The sequence below is a fragment of the Cavia porcellus genome, unplaced genomic scaffold, assembly GCF_034190915.1.
Source record: "Cavia porcellus strain 051 isolate PalLab524CR breed Dunkin Hartley unplaced genomic scaffold, mCavPor4.1 scaffold_9, whole genome shotgun sequence".
Taxonomy (NCBI): Eukaryota; Metazoa; Chordata; class Mammalia; order Rodentia; family Caviidae; genus Cavia; species Cavia porcellus.
In genome coordinates, this window is record NW_026947492.1 from 79,345,438 (window position 1) to 79,366,949 (window position 21,512).

General features: G+C 44.2%; 1 protein-coding gene across 2 annotated transcripts in view; it reads right to left on the reverse strand.

The window, feature by feature from the left end:
• The window catches only part of Bbox1 (gamma-butyrobetaine hydroxylase 1), a 60,215-nt gene that overhangs the window by 12,312 nt on the left and 26,391 nt on the right, over positions 1-21,512 (reverse strand). For both annotated transcript variants that reach the window (XM_023562966.2, XM_013147266.3), the window contains one exon: positions 12,509-12,707. In XM_023562966.2, coding sequence (XP_023418734.1) covers positions 12,509-12,707 — 199 coding nt within the window. The remainder of the gene's footprint in view (positions 1-12,508; positions 12,708-21,512) is intronic.

A 21,512-nucleotide genomic window follows, 5' to 3' on the forward strand; every position in this document is an offset into this window, starting at 1 on the left:
ACATCTCTAGCTCTGGAATGTCTTGGATATGGTGTGCAAGGTATGGTTTAAGAGTCTCCACTTTTGAAATACGACACTGCCTAGTAAAGGACTCACCAATGCTGAGCACAAAACATTCTCCTAATGGGCCCAGTACAAGCCTGGAACAGTACTCAAAAAGTCATTTGTCTCTCTCCCTCATCACTTCCTCGTAGAAATTAATCATGCTAAGAAAGCTGCTGCTGATTGCTACATATCCACCCCAAATTCAAATCTTCAAGAAAACCATACAAATAAGTGTAAACGTGATACACTTCCTGTAGAGGAACAGCTTTTTGAAGCCAATGTGTGGTCCCTCAGTGAGCAGACAGTGTACTCCTATGTACTTGTGAGAGACAGATTCTAGCATTTCAGCACACCAAGCGAGGGACAGAGAATTGCTGGACAGAAGCTGGGTGTGGGCACCCTGCCTCTTGCTCAGCATAACTTCTGAATCCAGCAGTGTAGACTTGTTTGCTATGGTGTTGAAGCAGGTAATTGTAACCTTACTGATATTTCTGTGTTCACCAAAGATGTTATTATGAACAAACCCAGGTATTGCTGCTGGTCTGTTCATGCTTTTCTCAACATTCCACCAGAATGTTCTCTTACATTTCCATGTTAAAGAGATTTGTTGAAATCTCCTATGTTTTAACACCATGACTTTTAGCGATGATTTGTTGGATTGGTTTGCACGCTAACTCACTAGATGTTTCCAGATTTCCTTGGTGATTAATCATGGATATGTTTACGATGTGAATAGTGCTTTGTGAAATCTGTATTCTTGATTAGTGTGGAAGATTTGAACATTGTCCTTGCTGGGTTAATTCTTTATATCTTTAGTGATAGATTTCACAAGTCTTTTGGTTAATGGTTCACACTTGGAAAATCATGTTGGATTAACTTAGAATCTTTTTTTGTAATAATTCTTTAATATGAAAAAATGTTCTTTGTGTGGAAACCTGGATTTATTATCAATAGCACCTACAGCCTCTAACCAACCTAACCTTTCTTATAGTATTAGCCAAGCATACCTTATATTGAGCATTATCACTCACCCTTGGGATCCAGAACAAAATGCCCATGTGCTATTTTTAAAATTCAAACTAGAAAATGAACCCCTAGTTGAAACAAGTGAAAACCAAGATTTTGAGCTATCTAAAGAAATATCACATTGCTTAGTATAGTTATGACGCTCCCACATGTGACTTCCTGGTTGAAGTTCTCACCAAAGCTCCAGATAACTGTTTTCCCATTATCATGCATCACACACCTACAGTGGTCCAGGAACTGGGGATCCAGAAGTGAACAGACCAGGCATGGTGCTAGCAGTGTGTAGGCATTTTCACTCATGGGGAAGATGAGCTGGTATAATTTACCTTATAAAGCTGAAGTTCAAAGTGTCGGGGAAAAAAAGTGAAAATTAGGTAGGATTAACCTAGGCCAATAGAAGAATCATGACAGGCAAGAGAAATAGCAAATGGAAAGGCAGAGATTGTGTGTGTGTGTGTGTGTGTGTGTGTGTGTGTGTGTGTGTGAGAGAGAGAGAGAGAGAGAGAGAGAGAGAGAGAGAGAGCGAGCTATGGAAGCAAGAGAGAAAAGACCAATATGGACCTGAACAAGATCTTTCAGGTCCACATTGGTCTTTTCCATGGGTCCACAGTGTGTCTGAAAAGATGCACAGGTTACTAAGAGATGTCCACTCTTCCAGAAGTGCAGCAGGGTAGGATGTGGATTTGGGAGGAGTTTTCCTCATCCCAGGTCGCCGACCCCAGGGTGAAGGGATCAGAACAGTCAAGTCCTCATGGATTCTAGAAACTACGCAGACAAATCTCTCTACCATACGCGGCTTCCTTCTGAGAAAAACTCCACTATCAACACAGACAAAACAAAAAGAAGGCCCAAATGAAAATGAGAAACTAGATCAAGAAGGTCTCAGAATGTTATTAGTTATTAGCTACTGTTGTGAGATAGAGCTTACAATCACAAATTAAAGACTCCTTGGTCATGTCGCCTCTTCATAGTAAACAAAAACAAAACCCAGGAAAACTAATTTTCTGAAAAATCAGCAACAGGAAACAAAAGTTTAAACTTAAAATTGGTTTAAGAAAAAAGCTAGAATAAGTAGCAAAATGACATGTCTACCAATATCATGTACCTGAAGATGAAAAATACCATACTCAAAGGATGAAAAACATTATAATTTTCTATTTCTGATTTCTATTCTCTACCTATATCTAATGAATCCAACATCTTAAACGAAATGGTGCAACATGTAAAGAATAATTTACAAAAGAATTAGAAATCCAGTATGGCTGGACAAAATGGAAAAAAAAGCTAAAAATCATTCAACAAATAAAGATTAAACTGGAAGGAATGTAACATCAAATAAGAACAACACATAATAACTTTAGGTAGTTAGGAGATAAAGGGAAGAAAAACATAAACCAGAGAGAGGGAGAGAGAGAGATAGGGAGACAGACAGACAGACAGACAGACAGACAGAGACAGAGACTATAATTTGCATATAATTTGAGGAAGTAATAAAAGGACAAATGATTTAATACGTGCATAACAGGAGTAGAGAAAGGAAGGAACTGAGAGTAAAGAAACAGAACAAATACAGAAAACTGCTAGTCAAGAAAATTTTCCTAAAATAAAAAAATTTGCAACTACACTTTGAAAGACCAAACCATATTGTCCCTCCCTGAAAAAAATTAACCTAGAACAACCAGCACTGAGACAGAATCTGTAAAATGCCAGTTTAAAAATGAAAGTCTTTTTGACATTCAGCTAAAAACATCAAACTGTTTATAAGGTGCAGAAAATGAGAATCCCAGGAAGATCAACGTGAGATGCTAGCAGCCGGGAACGCCGGGTTTAGCCGAGCCATGGTTCAAGAGTAAAGAAGGACCTGAAACTGTGGTCACCATGCGAGAGAACAGAGAAGATTATTCCCAGGAGCCCTTCCTGACACATTTACAAGGGAATAGATTTCCTACGACCAAAGTAAACAGAGATCCAGTGAAGTAGAGTTTGCGCGGAGAAGTGAATTTCTATTCACTTGAATTGGTTTAGGGGAGGAAAAAAGATCTAGACAACTAGGAAGTAAGAAAGCCCAGGAAGACCCACAGGGGGACAACGTCCTGCTCCAGGACAGCAGCGAAGCAAATGCCGGTCAGACCTGGGTGCAGATGGGTTCTGGGGTGGCTGGTGATATGGTGTTTGCTGGACAGGAACTCATTAGACTACACCTGTATTTTATGCATGTGATTTTCTGTGTCTGTGCTCCACTTTACCATGATGTGACAGAGGACAGGATGCCAGGAATTGGGAATGGAAGGACAGAGAGACACTGGGAAAAGGCACCGTCCTTCGGTTATGATGTGGTCACTGCAGACCTCCGGAAAGGTGTGGGGAGTACAGTTAATAATGATGCATTCAGTGCTTGGACCTGGCCAGGAGAGTCATGTCACGGGTTCCAGCACACGCACACATGCACACACGCACACACACACGGTCACTGTGCAGTGTTGGGAAAGCTAGTTAGCTTCCGTGGGTCTTTGTTTTGTAGTGTATACTATATTTATCAAAGCATCATATTATAAACCCTAAATATATATACTTTTGCCAACCCTACCTCAGTAAAGCTGGAAAAAAACAGGGAATCAAATTGCATACGAGATGCATTTTCAACATTTGTTTAGTAAAGACAAATAACAAGAAAAAGACACCAGCTGCCTCTAAAAACTTCCAAAGAAGAGTTTAAATAATTTTCTCCAAAGCAAACCCCAAAGGCCTTTATCATTAAGATTAGAATGTATTGCAAAAATGTTAAGTGAATTAGGGGAAATCCATATTGAGCTCCATTAGTAGTGGTGTGTGGGGATAATTCTTTTATCAGAGTTAGGAAGATTGAAGACGGTGACTGTAAAGAACTGAGCTCAATACTCAGCACATAAAAATAGACAATTGTTTCTCTTGACTCAGCTGCAGTGGTTTGTCCTGGCTACAGAGAAAATAACCAAGGGGACAATGGACACCCAAAGATTTGGGGGGAGCAGCAGCTTAATAGGGCACCTCAAATGTCCTCAAGGGATGTCTAGAGGAACGTGAGACACAGAAATTATTCTCCTTCCATTCATGAGATTGTAAGGGCACAATTATATGAGTATGAAGACACAGTTACAAAATAAGCTTATAGACATGCTATAGCAAGTTAGAGATCAAATCACAGCCTCTGCCTGTGCTCCTGCTGCCTGTCACGTAAACACCCTACTGAGTTCGGTCAGCCTTGGCTCTCTGGGTCCAGCTGCTTTTCTATTGATAATGCTCTGGGCCAACTTGGCTATTCCAAGCTTACGTTTCCCTTAATGAAGAAAATATATTGCTTCCATCTGGCTGCAAGGACTTGGTTGGGGTGAAGTAACCCAGTCCAAGGTACTTGTTAACCCTGCTTGGTCTGCTCGAATCCCTCCCTCACCTTCAGGATGCTCCTGTTGTGATAAACAAGTCCTTGTAAGCCAATGTGTTTAGAGTCAGTTTGCCTGACAGTATGTGACTTAACCCACTCCATGTAACCAATCAGGTCATGCTTTGTGCTTCCTGCTTGCAAACTGTTTAAATCAGACTCCAAGCCGGCTCTTCGCTGTTGATTTGGAACTGATGCCCACCAGCCTGCTGGTGAAATAAACATTGTCTTCTAGATTCCTTAGTGTGAAGAGTCTTCCATTCAATTTGATATTGGTTTTTCTGCAACAAATTGACTTCATACTCAAGTGGTGATCACTGTGAAATTCACTGCCACAATCAGAAGCCCAGGAAAGCTCGCAGAATCTGGGGGTGCTGGAGAGGCTACGTCACCAGCCTCACCCGAGGCCACTTTAATCACTCATCTTAACTGGTTTGGCTGGTGTGCTCGACAAGCAGCCTACTAGAAACTTTTCCTTTCCACTTTATGTTATTTCCTTGGTGACGCCTGCTTGCAAAGCACTCATGCAGATGCAGACCTGCGCAGTGGAGCAGCATTTTATATTTTTCCAACCAGTGTTTACTGGGTGCCTCAGGGGAATGCTGGTATAAAACACCGCATCAGGAGGAGCAAGGCAAGTTCTCTGCAGTGGAGGGCTGGAGGTAGTCTGCAATGAGGCCCCGGTGAAGTCTGTCTCCCTTGGCTCAGCAGACGGCTCTCTGCCCAGAAGTGCAACGCAGATGCTTTGTGGTATTTGGCCCTTGGTTGTTTCTTCAATTTTCTGGGAAGAAGTGGTCCAGAGTATTTATTTATGTTTTCCTACGACAACAGTGGCCTTGTAAGTGTCACGCAGCAATTACATGAGATAAAACTTGACAACCACTTTTCTTTTCCCGTCTCCTCACCATTTGTTGGCTTTTTATTCTGAAACTAGTATTTCAGAATGTTTTAATGCTCATGTCATTTTCCTTATCAGTCTGCCCCTTGTTATGCATATTAGTGCAACCTACTTGTATAAGCAAATAAAGCACCCTTGGCATAAAAGCAAATCTGAGTTTCTGGGATCACTGCTGGAAGAAGGTAGTTTTTGTTGGCTGAGGCTGAATGTTTCGTTTTCTGTGCTTGACTTTCTGGTGAAATTAAGTTATTGTAAATTGCCTATGAGGTTAATTTTTTAGCTAAGCAAACATAAATGTCAATAATAATGCTAGGAAAGAAATTTCAATTTCTTGACCTGATGGTAATTTTTAATATTTTGGCATGTACTGTTTCTTAGTAAATCTCCTGAGAGGTACTTCTGTGTCAGGTCTTGAGTGACACTGAAGATTTCATCCTGATTATGTCACTATTTCTTCCAGAAAGGATTCAAGGTGACCACAGGGAGATTTGCGTCTTGGTTTCAAAGTCATCCTGATTGGTAGAGTTACAAGCAAGGCAGACAGTGATTCACAAGACAGGGGTTAACTACTTCTTTGGTTTTGAAATGATACCAAACTCCCCCTAACTTTTTCTCTGGCTTTATCTCTCCATAGCTTCTCTCTCTCTCTCTCTCTCTCTCTCTCTCTCTCTCTCTCTCTCTCTGTCTCTCTTTCTCTCTGTTTTTCTCTCTCACTCTCTCTCTCTCTCTCTCTCTCTGTCTCTCTCACACACACAGATGGGTATCTATTGTATCCAACTTATTTAGTCTCCCAACTAATAAGAAAATCAATTTTCAGTGTGTGATTTTTGTTCTTTACAAAACTGACCTCCTCAGTATTGTCTTGTTAAAATTATAATCTTAAAAGACAGACTACATGACCTGAAAATGAAGTTTGATGTTTTGCAACTGTGTTCCTTTTCCTTTATAATGTATGCATTTCCACTAAAAGTAGAATTTTCAACAAGAAAAGCAGACATTTCCTTATGTTGTGTTACACATTTGCGGGAGAGAGAAAAGTTTCCGCTGAAGGCCAAGCAGATGCAGGGCTGGCTCATTCGGTGGGAAGTGCACTGGGTGCTTATTTCACTGCAATGCCTAAGTGTGAGGGTGAGGGCCAGGCTGGGATCTCCAGTGGTTTTTCCCCTGGAGCTACAGAGCCTGCCTGATCAAAGAAGGATGCAGGAGGGGTGACAGTAGGGGAGAGGGTCAGGAGGGCAAGTAAGAAAGGCAAGGAGCCCCAAAACAGCCCAAAGCAGAGCAAGTTTTGCCATGATGTGTTGGACTGCTTTCCTGTGGTTGGGATCAAATGCCTGACACCCATGTCTTAAAGGGGGAACGGATCATTCGGCTCATGGTTTGAGACGCAGCAGCAGCAGCAGCATGGCGGGAGGGTTGGTAGAGCAGAGCGCCTCGGGTTCTGGTGGCCCGGAAGCAGAGCAGGGGACACTGCCAGACAGGAAAAGGAGGGCACAGATGCAGTCCCCAAGGTTGAGCCTCCTTGACCCACTTAGGCACACCCCTACCATGTGCTTTGTGAGTCCCCTGGCAGGAGCTCAGGAGCCAATCAAGTTAATAATTAAACTTAATCATCCCAGTGGTTGCTGGCAGGAGAAAAGGACAAGGGGTGAAAGGAAGGCAAATGCATGGAGGAAAAAGGACTAAGTAGCAAGGGAGTGGAGCAGTGTTGGGCAAACTACTGAGCATGCGACAGTGGCTGTGGGGTCGCTTATCAGCTCTCTTGGGGGACAGACGGGCATTGGGAAGAACAGCATTGGTAGACATGGCTTGGGACTGAGCTGCATTAGACTGCAGATTGAAAATAGGGACTGCATGGCATATATAAGCCTAATGCAATACACATTGCTGGGAGCCATTGAAGCTGGAAATTGACCACACGTGCAAGCCTGGAGTGTGGCCATCCCAAGAACAGAGCAGCCTGGGCAAGACAGGGAAAGAAGCTGCTTTAGCCCAGAGAACACCTGACCCCAAGACAATCTGAACAGTAGGTTGCTAGGACAATGGGGTGTCATGTGACATTAAGTTGATAAAAGTATAAATAAACGCCCCCCTCAGTGAGGGGTTAGTTCCTGTCCTGACCTTATTTGTCTCTTCCTTATTTTGTCATCCTCTCATGGCCCTTCACCCCAAGAACCTCAAGAGCCACATGGGTTGTAGTAATACATTTCTCAATGGTTTACCCACAGGTACCATAGTATCATGGATACATTTTGATGGGTCAGCTGTTATTGTCTCTAAAAGCTATACTGTTATTCAACATTGCCCCATTCTGACTGCGTTTTGCACCATTTTGGGAGAGCTCATCTGTCCCCTGTGAGCTGCTGTCAATGAGCACTATTGCTTACACGACCTTACTTGTAATGTTCAAAGTCTGGGGTTACGTTCAGTCTCCTCCTGCATCTTATCAAACTTTTATCATTCTGAATTATTTAGGGGAAGTCAACTAAAATATGTACATCCAGCCACAAACAGCAATCACTCAAAATAATTTTGAATGAAGTAGATAGACATTCAATTCTAGTCTGAGACCAAGGAATCATCCCAGGAAGATGCTCTGTTTGTCTAACAGTGTTTGTAGTTTCATTGGGATTAGCTCTGGAGGATACATCCTTGAAAACATTCTGACCTTTCATAACTACTGGGATGACAGCACAGGGACAAATAAAGTCTACAGTGACCATTTCCCATGGAGTTTAACCATGCCATAAAATCCAGATGATTTCTTCAGTGATGTCACTTTTCCCAGAAGCAGTCCAGAAAGTTACTATCATCATCATCATCATCATGATTGATGGGATGAAGCTTTTTGGCTTTGGAAAGCAAAGGTTTAAATCCTCCTAAAATGTTATCTTTTTCATGTTTTATGGTTGATACTTGTGTCAATTTGAGAAGTTTAAGAGACTCAGGAGGGAGCCTGCATCCTTACTTTGTAAATATCCTCAGCCTGAGCAAGAGGATGTCACAGAGATTTTGTGAGTGCTACTACTGCCCTGGGTGGGGGAATGGTGGCCCATGTACAACACAAGGGAGGAGAAGACACTTGTTTTCTCCTACCTTTTGTTCTGGCCACTTTTTTTGGCAGCTGCCTTGAAGAATTGCCTTGGAGCCAGCTGAGCATGGACTGAAACTTCCACAAACTGTAAGCTAAATAAAACTTTCCTTCCCTCATTTTGGGTGTCAAGGGTTTTGTCCCAGCAAAGAGAAAAAAGCCGCCAAGACTTAATGCTCCACATACCTCTATACATTTGGCACAATCAACAGAAGGAGTCTTTGAGACCAGCTTCTATTCTTCTATTCCAGGAAGCTTCTATCACCAAGGCCTCATGGTTACTGAGTATCTGACAGGGCTACACACGGAAAGCTGTTGTCTGACTGATGCTCTGACAAGACAGTGACAAGCGCCCAGAGACACAGGTGTGTGAAGTACTGTGTACGGTTGTCCTACATCAGTGACTACTCTGAGTCAGCTGAACATAAGTTCATAATTGCAAAAGGCTGCAATCATCACAGCACCCATCTGCTGTTTCATAGACCTTTAAAACATCTCGGCATGAGTTATTCATCAGGCACTTATTCCTTGCCTACTATGCATGACAATGACATAAAATTCTGGACTATATTGCCTTTTATTCTTCCAGTCAACCACTTAACAACTGAGATCACAGCCAAGGGCTAAAAGCATCTAATGGATCCTCATTTCTCATTTCAGTCCCAGGCATTTAAAATACCCCAAGCAAGTAAGAACCCAAACAGGAAAGCATTTGGGGATTTCCATTCCAGAGCAGGCATGTCAAAGTGGCACCGATAACCTGCTTGTATTATTTATTTATTCCTGGATAAATCTGCATACAATGCAGGTTTACCTTCAGCTTGCCCACACTTCCCTTTCCCTGTTTTTGACCAGTTTTTGACCAGTCCCCAGCTCTGTTTACCTATTAGCTTAATTTATTCGTTTCACTCCGTCACTCACCAACCAGGCATTTTTGGGCAACAGTGAGACATTTCATGAAATGTAAACTCAAAGATCCGAAAGATGAGGACCTTGTTTAAAGCAGCTACTGATTCTGTTAAGGAGACAATTGATGTGCAGATGTAAAGACCACAGAAGAGCACGAGAAATGCCTGTACATATGCAGTATCAGTGCCACGGCACATGAAACACTGGTTTCTCTTGCATTTGTGACCTGCCTGCCTCGAAACAGCCCTGCTTCCCAGCCAATGTTTCCCAGCTGCAGCTGCACAGGGAGTTGCCTGCTGAGCTCGAAGAGTTGCCTTGGAGCCGTGCTGCCCTGCCTTGGAGCCAGCTGAGCACGAACTGAAACTTCCACAAACTGTAAGTTAAATAAACCTTTCCTTCCCTCATTTTGGGTGTCAGGGGTTTTGTCTCAGGTCCAATACCTGTCCTGCTAGGGAAATTCGCTGCAGATGGGCACAAATGTCGGTGACCTCAAAAATGAGCTCTTCCAGGATGCAGCTGAGGCTGAGAGCCACCATCTCAGGTGACTCTGAGAACACTAAGGGGCATGAGGCTGCCCCTTAGCATCGCTTTAAGTCCACATCACCTGCACTTCACGTTGCTTGATGATAGGGCTGTGAAGCAGAGGAGCAGAGCAGAGCCATGCCTCTGAGGAAATGTTCACTTATTTTATTCTCTCAGCATTAAGACCCCAGTGACAGCTATATCAACAAAACTGTTCTCTGTAAGGTCTTAAGGTAGAAAATTAAAGATTGTCCCTAAAGGAGAGATTTGGGATGTCAGTAGTGGAAGCAGGCATAACGTGGCAGGAAAAGCGTTTCCCAGCATGTGTACAGCTTGAGAGATTCTGGGAAGATGGGGTGACCACGTAGGGAAGGTGAGGCAGATGGGCCTGGATGGGAAGGTTGTGCAGTGAGTAGGAAGTCTGATTTATTTTGACGACAGCCCTTAGTATTGTTTCCAATATGTTTCACAACAGTAGGTCAGTGGCCAAGTTATTAGCCCATTTTAAGGATCTGTAGAAACAAAACAAAACAAAACAAAACAAAACAAATAAAATCATAAATCAGGATGAAAGTTCTGACCCTCCGTGGAGTGGATGTGTGGGATGGGTGGAGCCAAGGAACTCCAAAAAGAACCTCCCCCCCACCCCAGTTTGGTCAGCATTAGGAAATTGCGAAATACATTGGAATAGATGCAAAAAGTTTGTCATTAGCAAATAAAAGCTAAGTAAAACAACTCAGAATAAATTTATTTGAGAGGGTTCTGTTTAATTCCAGCGCCTGAAAGCATCTTTTCTGGGTACTTTCTTCATCTTATTAGTAGTAGAACAGAAAGATTGACAAGAAAACTGGATTTGTACTTTGAATTGTGAGTGCTTGGGTTACAAATTAATTCCTTGAGTCCCCATTTCTTTTCATGCCCAGCGCTCTCTATGAGCCCAAGCGTACGTACACACATGCTGTGTGAGGAACTCATCATAATGATCAGAAGTGGACCTCTCCCTTCACTTCCAGATATATCCCAGTAGCATTTCACTACCGTAACTATTGTTTCTTCTTCAGAAATTCTTGTGAAAACAGGTTCTTGTTTGGAAGTTAAGATTAATTCTATTTCATGTAATATCCTGCAGCATATAGCCTCAATTTTCTGCATATTAGTTTAAATGTCTTTTAAAAAATTATTTTTGAGACAGAGTCTCACAGGCTGGCCTAAAACGCATGGCAATCTTGCCTTTGCCTGCTGAGGGTTTGTATTACAAATGTGTGCCACTGTGCCCAGCTGGTTTAATCTTTTTAACACATCTGGTGGCTGGTTTCAATTTTCCAGGACCTAATGTTATTTTGTGCTAAGTCTTGAGAGGTAAAACTGTAATGCACTCTACCATTTATGAAGTTGGATATTTTTTAAAAGTCTTGGAGAAACACCGTCTCTCCACCCTACCCATTATGGACTGAATAACGTTCTCTGAAATGCCTCTGTCTGAACCCTAATTCCCAGTGCACTTGGAGATGAGGCCTGGGAAGATGTGGTTAAGACAAACGAGGTTGTGAGGACGGGATGTGGATGCCATGGGGCTGGTGTCTTGTAAGAGGACAGTCAGCAGGAGTGTGCCATGCAGGCAAAGGCCAAGTGGAGAAAGAGAAAGAAGGCACAGGTCAGCAGGCCAGGAAAAGAGAGCTCTCCAGAAACTAACCCTGCACACCTTGACATGGGCTTCCAGTCTGCAGAACTATGAGAAAATAAGTTTCTTCTGTTTAAGTCATGCAGTTTGTGACATATTGGGATAGCAGCGTGAAGATACTAATACATCGCCTACAATTAGCCTGATGCAGCTGTTACACTGGAAATTTTAGTCATTCTCAGAGAAATAGTACTTTTATTTATTCATTTTATGATTTTAGGGCTCCAGGAGGCCAAAACCCTCTGCAGAATTCTTGACTCTGGTGGCTATGACAGGGGATACCTCAGGGCAGCCTGTATTTATTTATTTATTTATTTATTTATTTATTTTTTCAAACAACACAGAAAACTGAATGGACCTTGGGAGTGGTTCAAGGACTTCTCCAAGTAACAGATTATGTTTATGTTAGGAGAACTATCTGATGTTAACTTTGGAGAAGTATCTCAGGAGAAGATCTCCACGCTGCATTTCACTACGGGAGTGAAATATCCCCGGTACAGTCTTAGTTAACTGGAGTTGGGGTCAGGTGTCCTCAGCTGTGACCTGATCTTGCCCTTTGAGGCGTCTCTTTGTTCTCGGGTCAGCCATAACCCGGCCATGCAGTGGCCCTGCACATGTGTTCTATTTCCAATTTCAATGGCTCCCAACATATTCCTCCTTTTTGTTTAGTTGCTGCATGGGCTGGGTGGTCAGTTGAAGCTGGAGAAGCTGAGTTAGAACTTCGCAATTTAAACCCTGTACAGTCCAATAATCTATAAAGATAATTGGTTACTGAAATATTACTTTTAGATTGTTGTTTCCCTGAGACTTCCAGCTTAAGACTTTATGGGCCATTCCCTAACTTCACGCAAAGGAACACCCTTCTGGGAAGATACCGAACTCTATTTGTGATGGCAGGGTACAAACCATGTGGTGACTCACCCATAAAATGTGAGATAGAGGAAGCCAATCCTTTTCCCAAGTTTCACAATTTCTCCTCGTCTGTCAGCTGCACCGGTGAGTCGGACGATGCCTACCTTCTTGAGGGTGGAAAGCCACTTGTATGCATCTTCGTCATTTTTTAAAACATCTTCAAAATCCAGAGTTGGTAGCTGGAGCTCTGAGCCCCAGTTCTGACATTCTACAAATTAAGAACAATAAAGAAACAGAGGGTGTTATGATGTTTTTACAAAACCTTCAAGGAGGTGCTGCAGTAGTTCACTAGAGCTGGCATGGGGTTTACCAAGGATTTCCTGACGCCAGGAACGCCTGTCACCAGGGCTTTGTCCTCCTGCCTACAGGTGTCCTCCTACCCATTTAGGGGGAGGGGGAGGCAGCTACAGTGGCTTCTCGCTCTTATGTCATGCAATGAGATGCGACCTCTGGGGATCAGGTCATCCTCTGGGTCACCGAGAGCTGGTGTGGGGAGCAGAGAAGATGCTGCCCCTGGGTGCCTCTGGCTTTGGTGGCCGTGCTGACAGAGATGAGCTCAGGTGTCTTTCCTTGGCATCCTCCTTCCTGATCATTAAATGCTCGTATAAACTTCCAGGTGAGAAAAGAGAAAGGAAAGCAAATTTAAAAAATTGTCTTGCAAAGCAAGGTTTCCCACAAAAGAGAGAGAAGTTCGCTGAGAGAAGCAACTGAGATTTCAGCAACTGCGTTCAGGGAAGACCAGACTCTAGCTAGGCCATTTGCTTTCTTCATTTCTTGGGAAGGAAATTCCCTCAGAAAGTCAAAGCTTTTTGAGTGTTATGGAACTGTCTGTCCTTGGCATTGCTCTGAACCAGGCTCTCCATTTCTACCTGGGGAATATGCATGTCATGGAAAGCAGTCCAAAGCCCTCGCTTAAGGATCAGGAGGGATAAGTGCCTCTCATAGCAGCTGCAGACTGGAAATCATTTCTTTTTTGGTGTCTCCATAGTTCTTTTTACAGCAGTAAGAATGCGTTTCAGGAGTCACTAGTAGCTATAGTAGTGAACAAATACACGAGTACAAAGACCTCCACCCCTCCCAGCTAGCTGCATGAAGACATTTGCGGTAGTGAATATGTGGAGATATTTAGGAAGCTCTAATTAGGCTTTTCATGCCTGTATTGACAGAATTTCCAGGTTATTACACGTCATAGCCTGCAAAATGAGCCAGAATTTTCAAGGACTGCATTACAGTGGAGCTGATTCTCAGATCGGGTGAATGTGCTTCAGCACTGAATGAATTCTGTAGTACAGTGTCTCATGGTTTCACCTCAGGCAGTTAAACTGATATCCCGTCACTGGTTCCTATGCCTCCCGAGAACTGTTTTTTCCCTGGAAGGCCAGCTAGGAGAGCAACCAAGTCACCCTGGGCAAGAGAGCAGGTCAGATCCGAGCAGTTGGTGGCAGCCATAACAGATAACGAGACATGACAATTTCAGGAGAACAATTACAATTTTCATTGGGGGAAAGAGGAGGGTGGTATTGAGTGTATTACTCAATAATCATTTGGTGACCTTTTTTTTTTTTGATGCAAAATTTCACTGTATGGTTCAGGCTGGCCTTGAACTCACAGCAATCCTCCTGCCTCAGCCTCCCAAGTGCTGGGGTTACAGACACTTGCCACCACACCCGGCTTGTTGGTTTATCTTTTCAATAAGCCTGGTATTTTACTCAGGCAAGAGACACTATGGCTCAGTGGCAGGTCAGAAGGAGCCCACGCTCTGCGGGAGAAGTGGGCAGGGAAGCTGGTGGTGAACACGCACATCACACGTGGCAGCGTCGGAGTAGGTACAGGGTCCTGTCGAGGTCCTGGGTCTTCTGCTCACTCATGGCAATGTTTCTGTGATGTTCGACTCTTCTTTCACTCTCCCAGGTCTCCTTCCTCTGGCCTGCCATCTTCCTTCTCCTAAAATCAGAGTTGGTCTCCAAGGAAGGAGCGGGTGTTCTGCGCGGCTCCACTGGGACTACCATGTGTTGGTCTGCCTTGCCCGGCCGTTAGTGCAATGCAGTTTAAGTCCCAGCCTGTAACAACCCATGCGGATCAAAAAGACCTGCAAACCTGGTGATAAAACACTGTGGGCACTACCTGCTGTCTGCCTGGCGAGAAAGGCCACTTCATTTCTAGTTAAGAGTTTCCTGGGTAAGATGAAGGCCATAAATAACAAGTCACCATCCCATCCTTTCAAGGTTACTTCTAGGTGGATAATAGCCACAGCTTTAAAGGAAAGAATAAAAGCAATTTTTAGTTGATTGACCTTGTGGCTGAATCAGGGAAGCACCGGATATTATAGGTAGATGAAATGCTGGAGAATTATTTGGGGTTTTCTTACTGGCTTTAGGAATTTTCACCACCATTAGGTTTTGTTGTTGGTGTTGTTTGTTCATTTTTGTTTTCTTCGAGACAGGGTTTTGCTCTGTGGTTCTGATTGGCCTTGAACCCATTGTGTAGTCCAGGCTGGCCTTGGACTCCTGGCCATCCTCTTGCCTAGGTGCCTGTAATCCCAAATTCTGGGACCAAGGCGTGTGCCACCATCCCTGGCACCATTAGGTTTTAAAGAAAAACGATCATTTTCTATTGAGGCTAAACCAGGCTCCGTGATGTCCAATATGCCTTTCTGAAGTGAGGGAAATGTGGTGTCCGGTTCCATAGCTACCAGCCACATACGGTTATCGAAATTAGTATCTCAGTGCTTATGGAGCTAAGAGCCCAGACTGTTTTCCTTAGTTTACTTATAATTAATTTCAGCATTGTGAAGATTATGTGTGTGTAGTACCATATCAAACAGGATTTTCAGAGGGAGAACATAAGGGTGGACAGCTGGGTTTTAATTGTTTTCCTGCCTCTTAAAAGCTCGCTTCTGGGCCCCCTTTCTGATATTCAGACCCTTGATTTACAAAGTAGGGGCAATTATATTTACCCTGCAGGTCTTCTGTGATCTGGTGATGAAGTTATGCAGGGAGCCTATTACCGTGCCTGTAATACGGTGAGTCATGGCAGACTCACACCAGCACCAACAAGCAGAACCTTCGCTGAGAGCCTCCTAGGAGGCTCAATGGTGGTAAAAGGTTTGCAAACATTCTTTTAAATCTCCACAACAGAACAGATGCTCGCCGTGTTAGAAAGAAGGGGACAGAGGCTCAAGGCACGCGTGATGTGACATGACTCGCAAAGCCGGTGAGTTAAACCCAGCAACCAACCTTAAGCCGTGACATCTTGACACACTCTCATCACGGACATCTCTATACCCTCATGCCCAAATGTCCACAGCTGACTTTGTCCCTCGTAAAGGAAATTTACAAGATAATAAAGAAAGCAGAGAGAGTTATAAGGGGGAGCACTTCGCCCAGACTTGCTGGAGCATGGGTGTTTAAAGATAAACCATGGCTCCAGCCAGGATTTCAAATGCAGAGAAAATGCCAGGAGCGAGGCTCACTGCCACGGTGTCCCTGTGCCCCTTTTGGGAAGTGAGCCGCAGCTTTGCTGGCTGCAAACCCAGCTGGCTTCGGTCCTTTAATTTACGCCAGCGGCTTTCACGGCTCTGGGCTTTTTGGTTTCACTGAAGGCCAACATTGCGTTCCAGAGTTTTAAGTACCCGCGTGACAGGAAAACATATTGAGATTAGTTTTTTTTTTTTTTTTTTTACATGATGTAATTATTTCTAAAACTCCAAGTTTGTATCATGACTAATCAGATTCCCCGTAAGGTCAACACTGACCCTAACTACTGAAGTTGGCTCAGTTTTCATCCAATTCAGTTTGCGACCTGAATTGTGGAAAGAATTGAGCTGGTGAACTGAGATACTGCTGTGGGTTTAAGAGGAGCTGTTAGGGAACATGCTACATATACTGAAAGCACTTTTGAGTGAGAGTTTATTTCTGTGTGGGTTATTTTCCCATTACAAACAACACGCATACATGTATTATTGTTTGTTTTGATAATACAGACAGATTTTAGAGTTTGTCTTTTTGAGACAAGGTCTCACTATGCAGTTCAGGCTGGTCTTGAGCTCACTTTGTAGTTTTGAACTTGCAAGGATCCTCCTGCCTCCGCTTCCTGAGGGTTGGGATCACAGGCGTGTGAAACCACACGTGGCTCAGATTTTAGATTTTTGAAATAAATGTATTATGCTTTAGATGTGTATAATGAATTACATGTACAGACATTCCAGTGTAAACCAAGGATGGTGACATGGTATGTGGCAGGATTCATAATTAAATAATCTCAGAGTTTTAGTATTTTACTGTCTTAGTTTGGCTGTAATGGGTTTTAAGATCTGCAGAGTTTACAGTTCTTAAACCCTAGTTCTAATTTTGGAATGCTCTGGTAGGAGCTTTGCTGAAATCAGAGACAAGGGCCACACAGCTCATCACAGAACCTGTGACATAAGCCACCCATATTCTCCTTCATTTTAGATGTAACCTTTACAGGTAGAGCTGTGAGCATCAGTTCCCAAACTTTTTATATTGTCTTGAAGGTAAAACACCCTAGTTTCCAGGGAGAAGGGTCTTGTTGAATCCACCAGGAAAATAATTCTGTAGTGTCTGCACAGAATGTTAAACTCTAATGTTGAAAGAATAACTTAAAAGCCTTTTCCAATTTTCTCCCAATGGTGAAACATAACCATCAGGGGAATCAAAAGAAAATCCATTTAACCCGACTAAATCACCTGTCAGGAAAGCACATTACAAACAAATTGAAGTTTCACACTGGGGCCTGGGTGCATAAACAGAATGGAAAATGATGGACCATCTAAGGTAGGAACCAGCCTTCCTAATTTAACCTACAGTCTTACTAATAAATACTTCCTCGAACATGTGCTTCGCACATCACAACCCTCAGGAACGTTTGTACGAGGCTGCTGTGGAGCGGTCTGATTACATTCCTGGACCCTGAGTTATGTTTGAAAAAGGAAAAGGCACGGAGGTTCTTGCAGTCACTGCGTGCAGGATTGCGATGTGTTATTTCAAGAGCACCAAACCCGCTGTCCACCTGCTGCCGAGCTGAGCCCAGGGCTCTGAGACACTCACAGAGCGTACCACCCTCCCGTGATTGCTGATAGTTTTTTCCTACAAATATGCTGCAGGGCCCAGCCAAAGACAACCTCGGAGCCCTCCTTGTGGAAAGGCATCCAAGAGGAAGGTAACAGGCCTTCCATTCTCTTCTTCTGTGCTGTGGACATGCTGTCCTCTTTGGACACTTTGTACTTTTTGCTCCATGACTCTGCATGTGACTGAAGAGTCTGGCTGCTCGTCTTCTCTTAAGTTGAGGTCTTCCTGACACAAGAACTGAAGCTATGTAATTTGCAGGCACCCCTGGATGCACCAGAAGGAGCTGGAAGGTTACTGATGCTGCTGCTCTCTGTTCGAAGCATCCTTTCCTGCATGTTGCTGCTGGCTGAGGAACTCTCCCCTAGACACAGAAGGAAATTGCTGGGGTGTCTGGGGTGGGTGTCGAGCGGCACCCTGCACATCTGCAATGCCCCACATCTAGGCAGCTCAGGGTTGCCCCTGTGGGATCAGCATCTGTCCTCCTTGGCCACCCAACTCTGGCATGCAACTTAGTCACAGTTCACCCTCACTGTGCTGGATCCTCACTCAGCTGTATCTGCAGAGAGCCTTGCTGGGGCGAAGGGAGCACATTCAGGAGTAAATACAGAGGTGGAGGAAAGGGGTGCAGGCAAAGCAGCAAACAGAGAAAAATGTAGAGTCTTGGTGAGCACTGTGGGGGCAGCAGGTGGGATCTATGATAAGGATAGACAGTTCCAGGGGGTGGGGTGGAGGACTCACTTAGCTGTGATAGGTAAGCAATTGTTTAAACTAAATCCTGCTGGGTAGGAGAAGCTTTTCAGGCAAGGGCCTAGGAGGGACAGTTGAGGAGGGGGCATCTAGCTGCCTTGAGACATCAAAGTCTCTGAGGCAAGATGACGGGAGGTGAGATGGGCCAGAGGAGAAGAGTGGACCAGACAAGGGGTGTGGACTGACCGGATGGGGTATGACCAGATGAGAGGAGACAAGACAGGACAGATTCAGGCAGGGCTTCATCTCCACCTTCTCTGGACCCTAGGTCCCTTATGGACACAGACCATGCCATTTATTCTTTCTTCCTCACCAGCATGGCCCCCTCCCACACTGTGTGGTCCAGGAATGATGGCACCCAGTAGGTCTTCAGAAAATAGGTGTTTTGTGTCCTAAATGAGTATGTGGTCATAGCCACTGGAAGTAAGCGGGATTATTGGAGCGCATCTTAGTGTTCTAAAAGATGAAGTCCATCAAGCTTTTGTTCTGGGTGATAAACCTCCAAACCCCGACAGTGTCTGGGAGAATGTGCCAATGAGGCTTCCAAGCACATTTAAGCTGCTTGGATGGAGGGAAATGCATTTTCACCCTAGATGATTAGGTATCTATGTCACTTAGCCCTGTGACAAAAACAGCCATTCATCCAGCTGGAGAAAACAAGAACACATCAAGTGACGAAGTGATGTAGTATATGAGAAAAAAATTTTAAGATAATGGGAGCCACGGTTTACCGAGCTCTTGTGACCGTGGGCTGTTTTCTAATCCGAAGACACAAGATGCAAGGCTGCTCATTCTGTGGAGAAGGAGAATTTGTGCAGCATCCTGAGGCTGATGTGTGCTGGAACCAGGCACTGCCCAACTGCAGACAGTGCAGAAATAGGCTGTGGAGGAGGGGAGCAAGCCCCAAAGGCTGCTGGGAAAAGCAATTGCTATCCCAGAATTCCTCAGAACCAGCCAGGAAGATGGTTAACTCCACCTCACCCGCTGTCCTCACCACCGCTCTTCCCTGTGACAGTCACCCAAAGAGAAAGAGTGCATCCTTCACACCTCTTGACCTGGGAGAAGCTCGTGGTTTCAGCACTCCCTGGTTGTAACAGGCTTCGTCCTTACCCAGAAGCCCAGCTGACCTTCCCTGGCTTGCTTGGACACTGGAATTCTGCATTCCAGAATCACACAGAATACGGAAACTCTGGAGCTGACCTTGAAGACAGCTACGGAGCCGGTTTTCCTAGGCTTGGTGGCATCTTTCCTCTGCCACATTGCTTCATGGTTCGTGGGTACTGAGTCCTTGCTCTCGCCCTTTGCTGTCCTGCAGAGGATGTGCTCAGGGGCACTGATGCTCAGGAGGGCACTGGTGTCTTCAATTGGACATTGTGCTGTAGGTGTGGTCTGGTCTGTGTCTGTGTGCATTGAACTGAAGTAAGATGGCACCTGTGAGAAACTTCTCCTGGCTCCTGCAGCCTGGTTCAGTGTGCACTCAAGCTAGAGAAGCCGCGTGTGGCTGTAGGGAAGACCCCAGGATGGCCCATCTAGTGCCTGACCACACCTCTCTAGTTAACTGCATCTAGAACCCCACTAGCTGCCTTTTCCTCATGTTCTCTAGCCTCCCTGATTTGCCTCTTTACACTCAGTTGATGAGTTTACTTCTTATTTCAGTGAAAAAAATTTGTAACGATCCTAAGTGAGCTTCGTTTGCCAGTGTGCTTAGCCCGGTATGCAGCCAACACTCTGTAATAGGAGTACTTGCACCGTGCATGGTAGCGGTTCAGTAACTAACATAGATTACAAGTGCCAGTAATTTCCCTAGCTGTCATCTCTCTAATGCACATAGCGACCATTTGGCACAGTAATAGCAGAGATGGAGCAAGGAGGCCACACACACTCCTGTGAGCCCAAAAGGTAGGAAGCATTCAGTCATCCCGGATGCTCTTCAGCAAGGCTCGGCTCGGCTACTCCTGGTCTCTGTGGGCCAGTCATTCATTCCCGCAGCCTCATTTCTGCGGGAGTGACGTGGTTGTATCAATAATGCTGCCTTGTGGAGCTGGTGCTAAGACCCAGTGGGTCAGTGATTGCTAAATGCTGATTCTAGGGCCTGACATGGAGCAAATGACTTCATGGAAAAGAGAAGAGCAGGGGGCAGGAGAGGAGGCCAAGGGCTTCTGATGTCAGTGGTGTAGACAGGACTGATAGAAGACGGTAAGGGATGCACGGATGCTGGGCTGTTTTGATGTCAGGGCTGGTGGGATTTTCTGATGAGCTGAATGGTAGAAGGAGAGAGGGAAAGGAGAGAAGGGTGAACCTGCTGCTGGGACTTGGGGGTGCTGGGGTGCAGCAGGGCCACTGGAGGCCTCTGTGCTCATTGCAGTGCTCATTTCTTCTCTGGTTTGCCTCACATTTTCTGATTTCTTGAAGTAAGTCACTTTATCAATCTATATCGATATTTTGGTGGATCGATTTATTCTGTTTCAGTGACTTCCGCTAAGCCCTACTGAGAGAAGAGCGCAACCTGTTTCTTTGCCATAGGGAAACAGTGCTTTCTGAGATGTGTGCTCTTTATCCTCCTTGTTGAGATTATTTGCTTTCATGGGAACTGGAGGTTGTACTTAGTTTGGACCTGGGATTTTTTTCTTCCAAGTATCTACACTGATATTACGTACATAGTGTATGATCTATGTGACAGATAATTGATAGTTGCTGGTGTTTTTATCTGTAGATGTCCTTAATTAACTAATAGGTGAACAATCATGTTCTCCCAAGTCTACTGGTAATAACATACTGGTAATAGCTGGAATATCAGCTTTTCTATATGTTAAGTGAAATACATCAGAGACATAAATTTAATGGTTACTCTTACATGAGGAACTGGAGAGGAAAATAAAAGATAAGAGTAAGGAGATAGATATTTTTCACAGGGAGAAAGAGATCAAGAGATGGATAGAGGTGGGAGGGGAGGAAGGAAAGGGGGTAAAACCAGAAATTTAGGTGTGTTATGCATGTGTATCAATATCCCCCAGGAATGCAATCGCTCTATGCTACAAACATGCACTAATAAAAAGGGATCTAAAAATGATCCATATCCTTGATTGGAATTAGTTTTACAGTTGACCCATCATAGGACTGTTTTTCACAAATTCAACTGGAATAACACTATTTGCCCTGGAGGTTCTGTTTTATGTAAC